The 18,440-nt window shown below is 37.4% G+C and overlaps 1 protein-coding gene across 1 annotated transcript in view; it reads right to left on the bottom strand.

Annotated features, from left to right (window-relative positions):
- Positions 1–18,034, bottom strand: part of COPB1 (COPI coat complex subunit beta 1) — a 53,164-nt gene extending 35,130 nt beyond the window's left edge. The window contains exons 1-8 of the mRNA XM_053720619.1: positions 17,912–18,034; positions 14,188–14,323; positions 9,209–9,438; positions 7,632–7,801; positions 6,400–6,514; positions 2,489–2,581; positions 1,423–1,560; positions 383–502 (exon numbers count right to left, since the gene is read on the bottom strand). Of these exons, the coding sequence (XP_053576594.1) occupies positions 383–502; positions 1,423–1,560; positions 2,489–2,581; positions 6,400–6,514; positions 7,632–7,801; positions 9,209–9,438; positions 14,188–14,278 (957 nt within the window). The 5' untranslated portion in view covers positions 14,279–14,323; positions 17,912–18,034. The remainder of the gene's footprint in view (positions 1–382; positions 503–1,422; positions 1,561–2,488; positions 2,582–6,399; positions 6,515–7,631; positions 7,802–9,208; positions 9,439–14,187; positions 14,324–17,911) is intronic.
- Positions 18,035–18,440: the final 406 nt, after the last annotated feature.

An 18,440-nucleotide genomic window follows, 5' to 3' on the forward strand; every position in this document is an offset into this window, starting at 1 on the left:
CACAAACATTAGTGCTTTATATTGCTGGGGAATAAAGTACAGGTATAAGAATAAAACTGTCTCTGCTCATTATAGCCAATTCTAGAGCTTCAATAACATGATAATGGTGTACACTGGAAACTGTATTAGAGATAACTTACATGGTGAATGCATAACGGATTATGTATTTAGATATTTTATCCATTTAATATTAGGATCACAAATTGACTTATGTTTTGTAGTAAACTGGCACCTGAGACTATAAAATGATTATATTTGGGGTAGATAATGTGTCTTACCTATAATTATAGCAACAAAGCTGAAAATGATAGGAATTAAATAAAAACTGTTGTTGTGCAGTTTACAAATTACAGAACAATTCCAAAAGACTAGTCCGGCTCACCTGCAGCACACGTTCATGAGATGGGTGGTCCTTCAGCTCAACTAAACGATCCAAGACAATGAGTTTTACATTGTTGTCACTTTCTTTAATAATCAGATCAATGTAGCACTGAGCAGCCGCCTATACAGCACAAAAGAGAAACATTTTACATTTCAGTCACTCACCGGAAGAAAAGAAAAAAAAAAAAAAAAAATTGATATACCGACACATGTAAACATATACACATAAACATATATACACACACATAAACATATATACACACACACACACACATATACATATATATATATATATATATACACACACACACACACATATAAACATATATACACATATAAACATATATACACATACACACACAAACATAAACATATAAACACATACACACACACAAACAAACATATAAACACATACACACACACAAACATATATACACATATACACACACACATAAACATATAAACACATACACACACACAAACATATATACACATATAAACATACACAAATATAAACATACACATATACATAGCTTAATTTCCTTGAATCTGACTGACTATTGAAAAGGGACATGGAGCTCAAAATGTTTCTTTCAAGATTCAAATACAGCATGACAATTTTAAACAACTTTACAATTTACTTCTATTATTTTTTTTCATTCTCTTGGTATCCTTTATTGAAGGAGCATCAATGCACTATTGAGAGCTAGCTGAGTACATCTGTAGCCAATGACAAAAAGCATATATGAACAGCCACCAATCAGCAGCTCGCTCCCAGCTCCTGCGCCAGCCTAGGCATTCTTTTCAACAAAGGATACTAAAAGAACATAGCAAATTAGATGATAGACGTTTTTGAAAACTGTATGCTCTATGTGAATCATGAAAGAAACATTTTGGATTTCATGTCCCTTTAAGAAATAGTTACGTTTATGGTATAATGGATTTAATGAAAACAAAAATTAAAACCTTTGTAAAAGCAAAATAAATGCTGAGGACTTCAGAAACGAGACAGCTTGAATTCGCCATAAGACCATATTATACCTTAATGGCTGTCGGTGCACTGGACAAGGTGACAAGTGTCCCAGCTGCTTCATATTTCACTGCAGGACTAGATGACTGCAGCAGGTTGAAGATGCATCTAATAAAGCGCGCTCTCTCTGACGGGTTGGCATGACAAACCTACAGTAATGAAAAAGAGTGTGTTCATTTCAGAGAGAGACATTGAGGTTGTAGTCGTTAAAACTTGTAACAAATAAATATTGACACTGATGGAAAGGCAAGATATATGTTCTTCTCCAAGTTCACAGGAACATTAGGTGTCAGGTTTGAGACCTTAGAATCCAGCAGTCTCAGTATTTTGCAGTAAGAATATCAAGAGCAACTGAGGAGATGAACTACTATAGATTTAGGAATTTCCACTAACATCTGTCTCTTTTTTGTTCAAAATGGCAGAAGCCTATAAATATTAAATAGATCACTGCAAATGAGTTGAAATGTAGCCCTACAGTATGTGCTTTTGTCGATCAACTTCTTGCAGCAGAGGGTTTGACTAAGTATTATAATCCTCTTATTGATTAAATATTGCACAGCTTCATTCCCAATAGCCTAGGAACAAGAGACTGAGAGAAGACAACACCATATGCACATAATACGGTAAGGGCTATTAAATACAGTAAATACTTCATCAACAAATTCATGATAAAAAGATAATGCAATAACATTTACTCAATTTCAAATGAGCAGTGGATTTTTTTAAAAACATTTTTTTGGACAAATATTAAAGTTTATTTCAAATGTTTTTGCCATCTATATCATGTGACAGCCATTATCCAATCACAGATGTCACAATTTGATAATGGAAATCACATGCTCTATCTGAATTATGATTTTCGTGTTGATTTTAGCACAATAGCTGCAGCACCTTCTGAGAAGTCTGTATTTCTAGCTGCTTATACACAGTGGTGTCTTGTAGCAAAGCAAATTTACAATAAAAATAAGGAAGTTGATTTCATGCAATAAAATATTACGTCATAAAAATGATTAAAGTCAGACGAGCATTAGTGAACAACAGACTTATACTGTCCATAGAGATAGCTCAGTCACATACCTTGTAGATCAACTCAACAATAACCAGCTGAAGGATGTCACCAAATGTCTGTACTTGGTCAATGCAAGTGCTTAGATAATCCAGAGCTCGGTCCTACAAGAGAAGGAACGTTAAACAGAAGCTGCTTTAGAGAGATATGAAACAGTGTTTTTACTAAAAGAGCAAATATGCTAAAGATAAAAAGAAACGCAAGACAAATGAGCTCTTAGAAAATCTCAGTGTAGTCACTGTCCTCAGGGAATTGAGAGAGCAAATATGTTAGTAAATGTTATTGAAATGCTAGCCTGTATGTATGGAATACATGTAATGGACCTTAAAGGGACAGTAAACATACAGAATAATGTCATAACATTATCTTAGCTGTATCTTCATAAATTAAAAGCATTGCCAGTTTTTTTTAGAGTAAAGTTTGACTCCACTCCAGGCTCTACTGAGTGGGTCTTGGATTTCCAAAGCACTTTGCATGCTTGCAGGCTAATCACAGCACGCCCGATCGCGCTATTGGACTAAATGTAGCTGGCTCCTGCTCTGATCTAGTAATCCAACTTTACACTAAAAGAAAAACTGGCAATGCTTTTAATTTATAAAATAACCGCTAAGATAATGTAATATAATTCTTATATAACATTATTCTGTACACTAGATATGCCTTCCTGTTGAGACCCCAGCCTCCTGGTAGGACTGCGACAGGAATTCATGGACCCTGCACAAATGAAGTTTAAAAAAGGTAAAATCCTTTAAGAATGATGAAGACTACATATTGTAAAGTGATTTTTATTCCGTATAGCCCTCTGCTTTGTACCGTTTTATTACAACAATGAAACAGACTGTTTATAACCCTTAAAGCAATCACTTCTTTCATATTATCATTATATACAGCAACTCTTTGACACTTAGGCTATGATTACAAATAAACACTTTATGGTAATGTAAACATTTACATGCAAGTAGCAAAAATTGGTGAAAAATATAGCTATGTCTAGGAGTAAGTTCCAATGATGAAAGTGCATTAGACCAACGACTATAAGGGACAGTAAACAATTTGTAATTACAATAACATTTCTGTTGCCTTGCTATAGACTAACATAGCAAACAAGTCTAAGCATTTTTAAAACCAAATTAAAAGATTTTGTTTGCTACAATGGTTCTCAATAGACAAATTAAACAACAATGTAGTAATGCAGTGAGTAAGGCTAGCAGAATGCTTGGATGTATTGGTAGAGGTATTTGCAGCAGAAATAGTAAGGTTCTTATGCCACTTTATAGATCATTAGTTAGGCCTCATCTTGAGTATTGTGTGCAGTTCTGGAGGCCATATCTTCAGAAGGATATTAACAAACTTGAATCTGTGCAAAGGAGGGCTACCAAAATGGTACATGGTCTAAAAAATAAAACTTACCAGGATAGGCTCAATGACCTAAATATGTATAGCTTAGAGGAGAGAAGGGAAAGAGGTGATATGATAGCAACTTTCAAGTACATTAAAGGGTTTAGTAAAACTGAGGCTGTGGGTATTTTACATAAAAAGGAAAATTCAAGAACAAGGGGTCATGAGCTCAAGCTAAAGGGTAGTAGATTCAGGAGTAATTTGAGGAATCACTTCTTTACAGAAAGAGTGATTGATTTATGGAATAAACTTCCTCAAGAGGTAGTAGCAACAAACACTGTGGGGGACTTTAAAAATGCATGGGACAAGTATAGGGCTATCCTACAAACTAGATAAGTTTATATTGTTAGGTAAGGTCGGGCAGACTTGCTGGGCCTATGGCTCTTATCTGCCGTCAATATCTATGTTTCTATGTTTCTAAATTCCGCCCACCATTTGCCTCATTTGTAGGAGCCAATCCAGGCTTGAGTAAGCAGCTGACAATGCTAGTTATAATGTTAGTATAAAGGGTATTGTTTTGAACATATTTTATAAAGCACATTAGTGACAGATATGTTGCAGGGTTAGCTTTAAGAAGTCTGCAGTGTGCTTTTTCAGATTAGAGAAAATAAAATTTTCAGACCCAAGTTACACAACAAGGGGTAAACTAATGAAACTATATTGCACATTTGTTTTACTACACATAACTAAATACTGTGTATAAAAATATCAAGGTGCTTACTGCCTCTTAAATAAAAGGCACAGCTTTATACTTTCCAGTCTGCTTCCATTGGTTAAAATCAAATATATTAGCCGAACTTATATGCGGATTATTAAACTCTATATTCCCTGAATTTACTTTTAGATTTTCTTAATAAACACAATCAAATCTACGCTTTGAAATCCATACGCTAGCAGCCTCCAGCAAGACAGCTTCAACAATTGTATTTTAAAAAAATATTTAACTCAAAAAATTAATTTAAATACAAAATCTATTATTTCTTAACTCTTCAGTGTTTAAATAAAAGGGATATTAAACAGTATGAGATAGTAATATAAAATGTTTATGTGTTAAAAAAAAAAAACTTTGCAATATACTGTCATTTTTTTTTTTCCCTCTTTCTGTAATTTAACTCTGAAAATTGTTGTTTTTTTAAGTTCCGCTGACGCCATGTCTAAACTGAAGTTTCAACCTTATCGCACTATCCTGTTGCAAACAATTAGTTACAGATATAAAACTTGCAATAAAATAGACTCGTACAAACAAGGCTGTCTGGGTTTCTATATCTTTTCCTAATGGTTCACAATAGAGAGAGATAAATAGAAAATGTTCAATCATGGCAGTGCCCATTGCTTTATAGAATCTAAAATAAACTAATCCTTTATACTTCTATTGTCAGTATTTAAAGGGACACTAAACCCAAATGTTTTTCTTTCATGATTCAGATAGAGCATGAAATGTTAAGCAACTTTCTAATTTACTCCTATTATCAATTTTTATTTGTTCTCTTGCAATCTTTATTTAAAAAGCAGGAATGTGATGCACAGGAGCCGCTTCCATTTCTGGTTGAGAACCTGGGTTATGCTTGCTTATTGGTGGGTAAATGTCAGCCTCCAATAAGCAAGCACTACCCATGGTGCTGAACCTAAAATGGGCTGGCTGCTAGGATTTACATTCCTGCTTTTAAAATAAAGATAGCTAGAAAACAAAGAAAATTTGATAATAGGAATAAATTAGAAAGTTGCTTAAAATTTCATTTTCTATCTGAATCATGAAAGAAAAAATTGGGTTCAGTGTCTCTTTAAACTAACACATTATTCTAAGGCTAATGTTTCCTTTGATAACAGCATCATGTCTAGCACACATTTACTGTGTACAGCAATTATTCACAACATCCGATTCAGTGATCAATCAACGTGACTCCAGTTCCCCTAACAGGCTAGATTTACACGATATCTTAACTAAAGAACAAGCTAAGTAATTTACCTGTTCTTACCAATCAGCTGATTATATCTCCTGTGCTCTAGTTGCCCATGAAAATCTGCCCTGTTAGGGTTACTTGAGGAGTTGGAAATACAATACACTTGTAGCAGATGTTTTTTGTGTGGGCATCATTTTCTTGGTACCCCTTGTTGAAGAGCATACAGCAGTAGGCACAGGGGCAAGTACATGTCTAGATCACTATATGACAGCAGTTTTGGGACAATGCTTTGATTACTAGATAGCAGCAGTATTTGCACAGTAGTGTATAACATTGTTATAAACACTGATGCTACACTGTTGCCATATAATGCTTCATACATGTGCACGCTACTGAGTCTACCTACTGATGCTCTTGAACAATGGATGCCAAAACAACAAAGTAAATTTGATGATTCAGATTAAAAAAACTTTCTAATTTACTTCTATTATGAAATATATTTGGGTTTAATAAAACGCTTTTCATGTGAATAGTGCACGTTCTATAACAAACAGTAACATCACCTGGATTTTCTACCCTTGCTAAATACTGCACATCAGATTTACCCAGACTCCTTTACTGACCTGATCGGCATGAATAAGCATCATGAAAGCATTTCTCTTGCAGCTGGCGTCTTTTTCATTCACTAGGAAATCATGAATCAGTTCAGGAGCATCGGGAATGAGGTTTTCAAAGTTTCTGCAGATAAACACAGATTGTTCCACGTTTGTTTTACACAAATCTTTATGCCGTGCTTATACACAAGGGCAAAACTAGCATTGTATTTGTTACCTTATCTAAAGCTACTACTGAGCTATCCATGAACAAGAGGTAAATAAAGAATCTGAAGCACAACTCTCCAGCAAATAAGAAGGAAAATCAGAGAGCAAAGAAGCAACTTGCATAAAACAGACTCATTAAAAGGGACATGACACTGAGAAACATGTCCTCATGTATATGAGAGAGCAGCAGTTAAAGGGACACCAAACCCAATTTTTGTATTTCATGATTCAGATAGAGCAGCAATTTTAAGCAACTTTCTAATTTATTCCTATAATAAAAATGTTTTTGTTCTCTTTGTATCTTTATTTAAAAAAAAAAAAAAAACAGGAATGTAAGCATAGGAGCTGGCCCATTTAGCCACCAATCAGCAAGCGCTACCCAGGTGCTGAACCAAAAATGGACCGGCTCCTAAGCTTACATTCCTGTTTTTCAAATAAAGATACCAAATTGATAATAGGAGTAAATTAGAAAGTTGCATGTCCTATCTGAATGAGATATAGATATATACACACATACACATCCATTTAATTTTTAATAGAACGTAGGCGAAAGCCGTTTAAATTTAAAGTGAAACAAATGGAATGTGCATGATTTTGTACAACTGAGTCTTCAGATTCTGCGGGTCACTGGCCAATAGGGACAACATCCACAGGAAAAAAAAATAAAAAAAAATCTATCTATCTTTAAAATGGAGTATCATGTCTATTTAAATTGTAAGAAAGTAAAGAGACTTTTTGACATCATATTATAATCAGTTTAATGCACTAAAAGAGGGGTTTAAACTTAATCTAATCAGAAAAGTTTTAAGCAAAAGAAAAATTCTAAAATTGTATGAGAGAAACAAAAAGTATGTTAAAATGTAAGACATTGTATTGTCTACGTGTAAAAGGCAAAAGTCACTCATTTGCACCGGTAGCCGGTAATACAAATTAACATTTTATGTTCTAAATAATTTTTATGACAAACATAAGTACTATAATAAGACTTTGCCATAGGAGAGAGCAGTATGTTAGTGGCGTTGCTCCTGGCTCACCGGTATATAGTGTAGATGGCAAGAACCGCATTCCTACGGACATAGCTATGCCGGTGTTCGAGGCAGGCACGGATAGCTGGCATTAACGGCTCCAACAGCTCTGCTTCCTTAAGTTTACAAAGGAAACGCAGCGTGGAGCCACGGATAAATTCATTAGGATGTTGGAGATCCTGAAAGAGCACACAGAAAATGTGTTTACATTAGGACTACTTACCCACAATCCTTTGCTGAAGTTACATAAAATATTATTACAAGGAGCAATGCCCCTGATTTGGCTGAATGAGTAAAATATGCTTCATAATTATTTTAATCAGACTCTCACTTAAAGGGACATAATAGTCATATGCTAAATCACTTGAATGTGATGCAGCATAACGATAAAAAGCTGACAGGATAATATCACCTGAACATCTCAATGTAAAAAAGGAAGACATTTTACAACAAATTTCTTCAGCTCACCAAAGTAAGTGCTCAGTAAACATTTATACTTCAAGCAACTGTCTATCTGTAAGTTTAGAAGAAGAAAAAAATAGTGAAGCAGCATCAGCAATCCTGAGATCATGCTTTCCTTTGTTGTGATATCATGAAATGGCACTGAAATCTTGTGAGACTTCTTAGTAAACTTCCTTAAACTGAGTAGAGAAATAACATGACTGTGCCTGCACATGCCAGATGCACGCTCCTATGCTAGTCCCAGGACTACCATCCTGATTGGCTATTTAAAATCTCTTTACAATGGGATGTGGCTACTGAGAAAATTTTGAGGTAAAATCTTCCTATTTTACATAGAGATGTTCAGGTGATATTCTCTTGTCAGCTTTTTACAGACATGCTTCAGCACTTTCACGTGATTCAACATTTAGTTATGTCCCTTTAAATGGAAACAGGAAAAAAAAATCTACATATAAAATTGCAACAATTTAGCATGTTAAAAATATTTTTTTGCCGTGTGACTTATTTTTAACAAAAATTTTAAAGACTGAAATTATTTAATTCAGACGTGTGTAACAAATATACAATTTCCTCTGAATATATCATAAAGCTAAAAATAATTTGAGTTTCAAAGTTTAAAATACAGTAGATGCCCCAAACATTACATTATTATTCCCTATCTCCTAAGATAAATAATTATATCTTAAGAATTCTGTGAAACAACTACTAGAGCTGTATATTGGACTACTAACTTATGTTTGATTATTTTACGTATGTCTACACAAGCAACAATACGGTTATGTATTTTTGTTATTTATTTTTAAAGAAAAAAACAAATGGAAATAAAATGAACTAAAGATGTGTGCATATGTCTGGTTCCTACGTTTGAAATAAATGTGTTCACCTCTGGTTAGTCTATCCTTGTGTCTCTTTTAAAAATAACGGTAAAAACTATAAAATGATGCTAAAATATTCAGACAAGTCTTCAAATAATTTTTTTTTTATTTGTAATCCATCTATTATGTGCAGAGATAAATGTGAATAAGATACAGATCTAAAAAACAAATCTAGTTCCCTCTAATTAAAAGGTAAAATCTCAGGTAACACAATTAGTTCATTCCTGTATGTTTACATTTCTTCCTCACCTTCCTGTAAGCATCACACACAAGAATCATTTCCTGCAACAGTTTCCCATCTGGAGTTGTCTTAGGAACGATTTCCCAGAAGACCAGCAGTAGCTTTTTGATGGTGTGATCCTGAAGCGGCAACACAAATCTAATTATCGTCATTAACAGACCTGGGAGCTTCTCTCCGTTCAGAATCATGATAATCACTTTCTTCAGCGCCTCTGTTTTGGACTTGACATCTCCTTTTTCTGCAGAAAAACAGGACAAGCAACAAGTGACAATAATGCAAATACATTCACACTTTGCATAAACAAGTCCCAGTAATTTACCATTATAGCATTAATATACTCATCTACAGCAGGGGTATCAAGCTTAATTTATCTGGGGGCCACTGGCAAAGTGGTATTGTCCTGTGGGGGCAGCTTAAACAGAGTGAGTGCTCTGGAACAGGATATACTAGGAACGGGAAGTGACATTTACTCAAGTAGTAGCATAAGGTGGGATTTGTATCCCACAAGAGACATACATAGTCATCTATAGCTTGTAAATGCCAAGTAAAGTGATCATACTGGAACTGCATTTATCCAAGCAATGGGAGTCTACACTGGACAATGCATGGGAGGGCCAGGTGAAACTATTCTTGAGGGCCGCAAGACACCCCATAGCCTGTACTTTGAGACCACTGCTCTAGTGTATTATAAAGTGTTTAATTTGTATTTCTGAAGAAGCACGCCCTATTTTACAGCATTTTATTTGTAAATTAGGCTGTGACTGCTTCAGCCAATCACTCAACAGTTATTGGCCTCAATGTGAGTACACTCTTGCTCCCTTATTGAAATGAGGGAGCTACTGTAGTGCACAGTACTGCTTATGTCTCTTTCTGATGGCAACAAGTACTAAAAACATGCTCCTTTTTTTCCTGGGAGGGAGGGGCAGCTACAGGATGCAAAAACAGGATGAGCTTTACTTTCAATATGCAAAAACACAATGCCCCCCCATAATCAACTGCTGCAATTGGACAAGAAGTAATGCATTATGTTTTAAATAACATAAATAGCACACATTTAAAAGGATGTTAACATATTTTCCTGCATGAAAAACCAAGGAGTAAAGTTGTTTAAATCTGTTTTAAAACCAAAGGGAAGAGGATAGTTATCCATCACTTGCTGCAGAGTATACATTAAAAACTATATTGTTTTTTTAATAATAAAAAAATAAAATATAATAATTAAAATATAATATATCAACACACACATCAGTACTAAATTTCCACAAGGCAGTTAGCAGGAATATATATATATATATATATCTTTAATATCCACTAGTCCCAGATGACTTAGAAACTGCAGCGGACGAGTTTAAATTTGGCTTTTTCCTATTTTAAACATTGAGTGGACTAGTAACCTTTCCCCTCTGGGCTAGTATATTTTAACCCCAGACTAGTAAACCATAGTGATATTTTCCACATATGTAAAATATTATATATACTGTATATATATTTTGCAAATTCGAAACAAGCCAGCACTTACAATCCTTACAGCAACAACCCAGGGTGCTTCCAGAAAATAAACAATATTCCAGTGAAGGGACGCACTCGCCATGATTTTTTTCACATCCGTCACCTTTTATTAAATGTAAGGTTTCAGGATATTACCCCCTTCCTAAGACACCAAAATACATGACATGCAGCATTTCTATGATGTAAAAATGATTAAGCAGGTCATCTCTAAGAGGGTGATTTTTTTGTACACAGACCTTTTTTCAAGCAATAGGTCCTGTGTTTCCAAAACATTTCTTCCGTACTGATGTTGTAATCGAAATATGAAATTTCGCTCATTATTAGATTTGAACGAGACATAAGGGCTAAACAAATCATCTGGATCACAGAACCATAGCTCCAAATGAATTCTACCTTTCAAAATGATTCTGCATGTTATTTAAATACAAACACTGTTTGATTTCGCAGGTGATGTGTGATTAGCTCTTTGATATTCTTGTGCTCTCCTAACTTGTAAGTGTGAGAAATAACCCACATAGTTAATATCAGTATTAGACACCAAACCGTTGCAATAAAGACTATAAAGTATATACATTAAACTGTAAAATTATTAAAGGGACACTGAACCCAAATTTTTTCTTTTGCGATTCAGATAGAGCATGACATTTTAAGCAACTTTCTAATTTACTCCTATTATCAAATTTTCTTCATTATCTTGGTATCTTTATTTGAAATGCAAGAATGTAAGTTTAGATGCCGGCCCATTTTTGGTGAACAACCTGGGTTGTCCTTGCTGATTGGTGGATACATTCATCCACCAATAAAAAAAAGTGCTCTCCAGAGTTCTGAGCCCAAAAAAAAGCTTAGATGCCTTCTTTTTCAAATAAAGATAGCAAGAGAACAAAGAAAAATTGATAATAGGAGTAAATTAGAAAGATGCTTAATTTTTTTACCTTAATGACAACAGTACTTTTCCATTTTCTGTCCGTTTGGGACAAAGGCTATTTTTACATTTTTACGGTGTTTGCGTTTAGCTGTAATTTTCCTCTTACTCATTTACTTTACCCACACATATTATATAATGTTTTTCTCGCCATTAAATGGACTTTCTAAAGATACCATTATTTTCATAATATCTTATAATTTACTATAATTTTTTTTTTATAAAATATGAGGAAAATATGAAGAAAAATAAACACTTTTTCTAACTTTTAGCCCCAAAATCTGTTACACATCTGCAACCACCAAAAAACACCCATGCTAAATAGTTTCTAAATTTTGTCCTGAGTTTAGAAATACCCAATGTTTACATGTTCTTTGCTTTTTTTGCAAGTTATAGGGCCATAAATACAAGTAACACTTGTCTATTTCCAAACCACTTTTTTTCAGAATTAGCTCTAGTTACATTGGGACACTGATATCTTTCAGGAATCCCTGAATATCCCTTGACATGTATATATTTTTTTTTAGAAGACATCCCAAAGTATTGATCTAGGCCCATTTTGGTATATATCATGCCACCATTTCACCGCCAAATGCGATCAAATACAAAAAATCGTTCACTTTTTCACAAACTTTCGGTTTTTCACTGAAATTATTTACAAACAGCTTGTGCCATTATGTCATAAATGGTTGTAAATGCTTCTCTGGGATCCCCTTTGTTCAGAAATAGCAGACATATATGGCTTTGGCGTTGCTTTTTGGTAATTAGAAGGCCGCTAAATGCCACTGCGCACATACGTGTATTATGCCCAGCAGTGAAGGGGTTAATTAGGGAGCATGTAGGGAGATTTTTGGGGTAATTTTAGCTTTAGTGTAGTAAACAACCCAAAGTATTGATTTAGGCCCATTTTGGTATATTTCATGCCACCATTTCACCGCCAAATGCGATCAAATAAAAAAAAAAAAATGTTTCCTTTTTCACAAACTTTAGGTTTCTCACTGAAATTATTTACAAACAGCTTGTGCAATTATGGCACAAATGGTTGTAAATGCTTCTCTGGGATCCCATTTGTTCAGAAATAGCAAACTTAGATGGCTTTGGCGTTGCTTTTTGATAATTAGAAGGCCGCTAAATGCCGCTGCGCATCACTCGTGTATTGAGGGGTTAATTAAGTAGCTTGTAGGGAGTTTGCAGGGTTAATTTTAGCTTTAGTGTAGAGATCAGCCTCCCACCTGAAACATCAGACCCCCTGATCCCTCCCAAACAGCTCTCTTCCCTCCCCCACCCCACAATTGTTCCCGCCATCTTAAGTACTGGCAGAAAGTCTGCCAGTACTAAAATAAAAGGAATATTTGGTGTTTTTTGTTTTTTAGCATATTTACATATGCTGCTGTGTAGAATCCCCCCTTAGCCCCCAATCTCACGGATCCCCCATCAAACAGTTCTCTAACCCTCCCTCTCTAGCCTAATGGGCGCCATATTGGGTACTGGCAGCTGTCTGCCAGTACCCAGTTTAGTAAAAAAAAAAAAAAAATATGCTTTAATTTTTTGCCCTTTTCTGTAGTGTAGCTATCCCCTCACAGAACCCTTCTATTGCTTTATAAATTAAAAATTCCCCCCCTTTTCTCTCAATTTTTTATTCAATTTTTCTGTAGTGTAGCGGTTCCCACCCGCTCCCGCCCCGTGCACGCCCCCGGGCACTCCCGCTTCCGATCCCGCCCCCCTCCACATAATCACAGGAACATTGCAGGCCGCCCACCCGCCTCCCTGCTTTGCTCCCACCCACCAACGACGCTCCGGTGTAGAGAGTGCCACAGAGTGGCTCTCTCTGCATCGGAGGCTTGTAAAGGGGTATTGCAGGATGCCTCCATATCGAGGCATCACTGCAATACCCTCAGAGCTGCTGGAAGCGATCGCAATCGCTTCCAGCACTCTGTTAGATAACTGACGTACCAGGTACGTCCATTGTCATTAACTGCTTGTTAATAAAAACCCTAATTGGCTTCTACAGTTCTTTACCTAAAGGGGCACAATACTACTCTATATAAAACAGAATGTTTAAAATATTTTATAGATAATAAATTAAGCACATAGTTAAGTAAGCTCCAGAGGAGAAATGCACTACTTGGGAGCTAGCTGAACATTTCTTGTGAACCAGGGACAAGAGGTATAGATGTGTAGCCACCAATCACAACCTTGCTCCCAGTGGCACAGTGATGTTTCCGAGCCTACTTAAGTAAGCTTTTTCACAAAGGATACCAAGAGAACAAAGTAAATTTGATAACAGAAGTAAACGGAAAATGTCTCTTAAAATGACAATATTGGAAGTTTCATATCGACTGTTACGGCCCTTTAAGACAGCAGCATAGAATACAATAAATACAGGTGGAGACCGGAGTGGATTTGTAATGAAATCTGACCAGTAGATTTGTGGGCTATATAAAACTTGAGTATACAGTTAAAAAGAAGGATTTCTTGTCATGCCTGCACTGTCACATTGTCTCCACGCAAGCAAAACAAAGGGAGGTTTAAAGCTATTAATCATTTGTATCTTACCCAGGTCAGTCTTCAATGTGATTTCTGATGGAGGTTCCGAATCCATCGGAACGTTTATTAATGTGTAACACACATTCTCTGCAGCAGTCATTGTTCTGCTTTCAGGTGCTTTGCTCTATTAAAGAAGAAGCTGGTTCTAGAAGAATAAAAAAAAATACATTTTATTATTCCACTAGGAGGGAACAAGACAAACGTAATACTACTACAGTGAAAAGCAGATCTGCAACACTCAAACAGGTGCTACAATGAGAAAATATAGTTTCAGTTTTTTTCACCAGAAACTAAACTAAGCCAACAAGTCGATTCTAATATTTATTGCCAACTGATCTCATTTACAAAATAGTGTCAAGATAATTCAAGTTAATACAATTTTATAAAATATAGAATTAAAAGCTCAGCTAGTACAACAGGATTATAATGAAATGGCTGAAAATTAGTATTAAAATAAATGTCTCTCTTCCATCTACTTTTACCAGAAATGTAGTCACTTGTCACTATCAACCACACACAAATCACGTTATTAAATCACACTACTCCATGCTGCAATGGCAATGCTAACTTAATCTAAATAAATTTTTAAAACATTTTTTTTTACAGGTTTAGTAACTTCAAAACAAAAACACATGTTCTTTACAGATTTCTAAGTGATCTGCTCTGCTGTGATACAAAACTTCTCATAATTTACTTACAAAACATTTTTCACTGCAACCCAAATTCACTGGGACAGTCCCAGAATTTACAGGTATGTCACTTGTTCTGGGCTGTCCTAAGGATGTCCTGATCCAGTCTGTGCATGCGAGACACTATTTACTGAGCATATGCAGACTCAGAGTAGGGCTCTACTGTGCATGCGCTGTCATGCATACTAATACAATAATAATGCAAAATCTAAGATTTTAATAGCAACCTGTGACATTATGGACACACAAAAATGTCCTGAAATGTCTCTGCAAAACTGGCAAACCACAGCATACTAGTGTATGCTAGTCAGTACATTGGAACTTTTTTTTTGTTTACTATTAACACAAACAAACCTTTTCTATTTTGTTAACTATTTGTATGCTAGAGTGTGCACTCTTATCTATAAAATCCTTTTGTGCTTTTTCCCCCTTTTCCACTATTAATCTGATTAGCAGTATGCTTTTTGTTAGTTAATAGTCCCCAATAATATATTTAGCTAGTTATTAGCTCACCGGCACAACTAAGGTGTTAAATAGATCAATTTTACACAAATCTATGGCATAACATTATATAGCCACAAAGTCAATTCAGCAGCACTGCTCAGAACAAGTATTATTTTACTTTAGAAAAGAGCAGCACAAAGATGACAGTGTTTTGGCCAAGTAGCCCTTAATCATGCCACATGGCTCGTTGTCTGTGTGCTGCTCCTTTCTACAGTAAAGATACTGTCTTCAGCTGGGTGTTGTACCCTGGTCTCACTCACATGTGCTGGATACAACCGTCTTCAGCTGGGTGTTGTACCCTGACAGTACCATGGTCTCACTCATATGTGCTGGATACTAGTGACTTCAGCTGGGTGTTGTACCCTGATAGTACGCTGGTCTCACTCCCAAGTGCTGGATACTAGTGACTTCAGCTAGGTGTTGTACCCTGGTCTCACTCACCTGTGCTGGATACAACCGTCTTCAGCTGGGTGTTGTACCCTGACAGTACCCTGGTCTCACTCATATGTGCTGGATACTAGTGACTTCAGCTGGGTGTTGTACTCTGACAGTACACTGGTCTCACTCACAAGTGCTGGATACTAGTGACTTCAGCTGGGTGTTGTACCCTGACAGTACCCTGGTCTCACTCACATGTGCTGGATACTAATGACTGCAGCTGGGTGTTGTACCATGGTGTCACTCACATGTGCTGGATACAACCGACTTCAGCTGGCTGTTGTACCCTGGTGTCGCTCACATGTGCTGGATACTAATGACTTCAGCTGGGTGTTGTAACCTGGTATAACTCACATGTGCTGGATACTAATGACTGCAGCTGGGTGTTGTACCATGGTGTCACTCACACGTGCTGGATACAACTGACTTCAGCTGGGTGTTGTACCCTGACAGTACCCTGGTGTCACTCACATGTGCTGGATACTAGTGACTTCAGCTGGGTGTTGTACCCTGACAGTACCCTGGTGTCACTCACATGTGCTGGATACTAGTGACTTCAGCTGGGTGTTGTACCCTGACAGTACCCTGGTGTCACTCACATTTGCTGGATACTAGTGACTTCAGCTGGGTGTTGTACCCTGACAGTACCCTGGTGTCACTCACATTTGCTGGATACTAGTGACTTCAGCTGGGTGTTGTACCCTGACAGTACCCTGGTGTCACTCACATTTGCTGGATACTAGTGACTTCAGCTGGGTGTTGTACCCTGACAGTACCCTGGTCTCACTCACATGTGCTGGATACTAATGACTGCAGCTGGGTGTTGTACCCTGGTGTCACTCACATGTGCTGGATACTAGTGACTTCAGCTCGGTTCTGTACCCTGGTGTAACTCACATGTGCTGGATACTAGTGACTTCAGCTGGGTTCTGTACCCTGGTGTCACTCACATGTGCTGGATACTAGTGACTTCAGCTGGGTTCTGTACCCTGGTGTCACTCACATGTGCTGGATACTAGTGACTTCAGCTGGGTGTTGTACCCTGACAGTACCCTGGTCTCACTCACCTGTGCTGGATACTAGTGACTTCAGCTGGGTGTTGTACCCTGGTGTCACTCACGTGTGCTGGATACTAGTGACTTCAGCTGGGTGTTGTACCCTGACAGTACCCTGGTCTCACTCACCTGTGCTGGATACTAGTGACTTCAGCTGGGTGTTGTACCCTGGTGTCACTCACATGTGCTGGATACTAGTGACTTCAGCTGGGTGTTGTACCCTGACAGTACCCTGGTCTCACTCACCTGTGCTGGATACTAGTGACTTCAGCTGGGTGTTGTACCCTGGTGTCACTCACGTGTGCTGGATACTAGTGACTTCAGCTGGGTGTTGTACCCTGACAGTACCCTGGTCTCACTCACCTGTGCTGGATACTAGTGACTTCAGCTGGGTGCTGTACCCTGGTCTCACTCACCTGTGCTGGATACTAGTGACTTCAGCTGGGTGTTGTACCCTGACAGTACCCTGGTCTCACTCACGTGTGCTGGATACTAGTGACTTCAGCTGGGTGTTGTACCCTGACAGTACCCTGGTCTCACTCACCTGTGCTGGATACTAGTGACTTCAGCTGGGTGCTGTACCCTGGTCTCACTCACCTGTGCTGGATACTAGTGACTTCAGCTGGGTGTTGTACCCTGACAGTACCCTGGTCTCACTCACGTGTGCTGGATACTAGTGACTTCAGCTGGGTGTTGTACCCTGACAGTACCCTGGTGTCACTCACATGTGCTGGATACTAATGACTTTAGCTGGGTGTTGTACCCTGGTGTAGCTCACCTGTGCTAGATACTATATTACATGTCATATAACAGCTTTATAGAGTGACACTATAGTGCACCATTATAATGATACAGATATTAGCACAGTGTGCAGCTCACATATAACCTGTAATGTAAATACCTCACACATAAGCTACATACACACAAGCAGAGGCACCTAGGGCCCGGTAACCAAGGGATGCGATCCGTAAGCTCCCGAGCCTCAGACGAACAGTACAGTGACTGCCCCTGTTCCCCTTTAGTAAGATCCGCGTGAAGGCCCCGTACCTGCGGCTCCCGGCGCCCAGTCTCTGACCGTGTCAGGGAGGCGGAGGAGGAGAAGAATCGCTCACTGGGTGACGTGGAAGTGCCCGGCCAAGCAGAAGCCACATCAATACTACGGAAGCCGGGGAGAGTCAGAAAACCTCAGCCAATCAGAAAGCGAAACCAGGAAGTGTTAGTGACAGTTACTGTTGGCTGGCTGCCCTGCGAGTGTATAGTGTGCATAGCAAGACACGGGTGACGTCACCAGTCCTCACTACTTGACAAGTGTCCCTTTAATGGTCACAGCTTTACACCCTGAATCAGCAAATGAATGTATAAGTAGTTATTACACTGATACATTTTAATATAGAAACATTCAGTATATTATGTGTTCAACTGCAAACCTTTCATTGAGAGTGAATATAATATTGCCCAGGTAATTCAATCTTATGAAGATTTAAAGGGACATGAAACCCACATTTTTTTCTTTTATGATTCGTATAGAGCATGCAATTTTAAATATCTTTCCAATTTATTTCGTTCTCTTTCTATC

This window comes from Bombina bombina, chromosome 7 (assembly GCF_027579735.1).
Source record: "Bombina bombina isolate aBomBom1 chromosome 7, aBomBom1.pri, whole genome shotgun sequence".
Classification (NCBI taxonomy): Eukaryota; Metazoa; Chordata; class Amphibia; order Anura; family Bombinatoridae; genus Bombina; species Bombina bombina.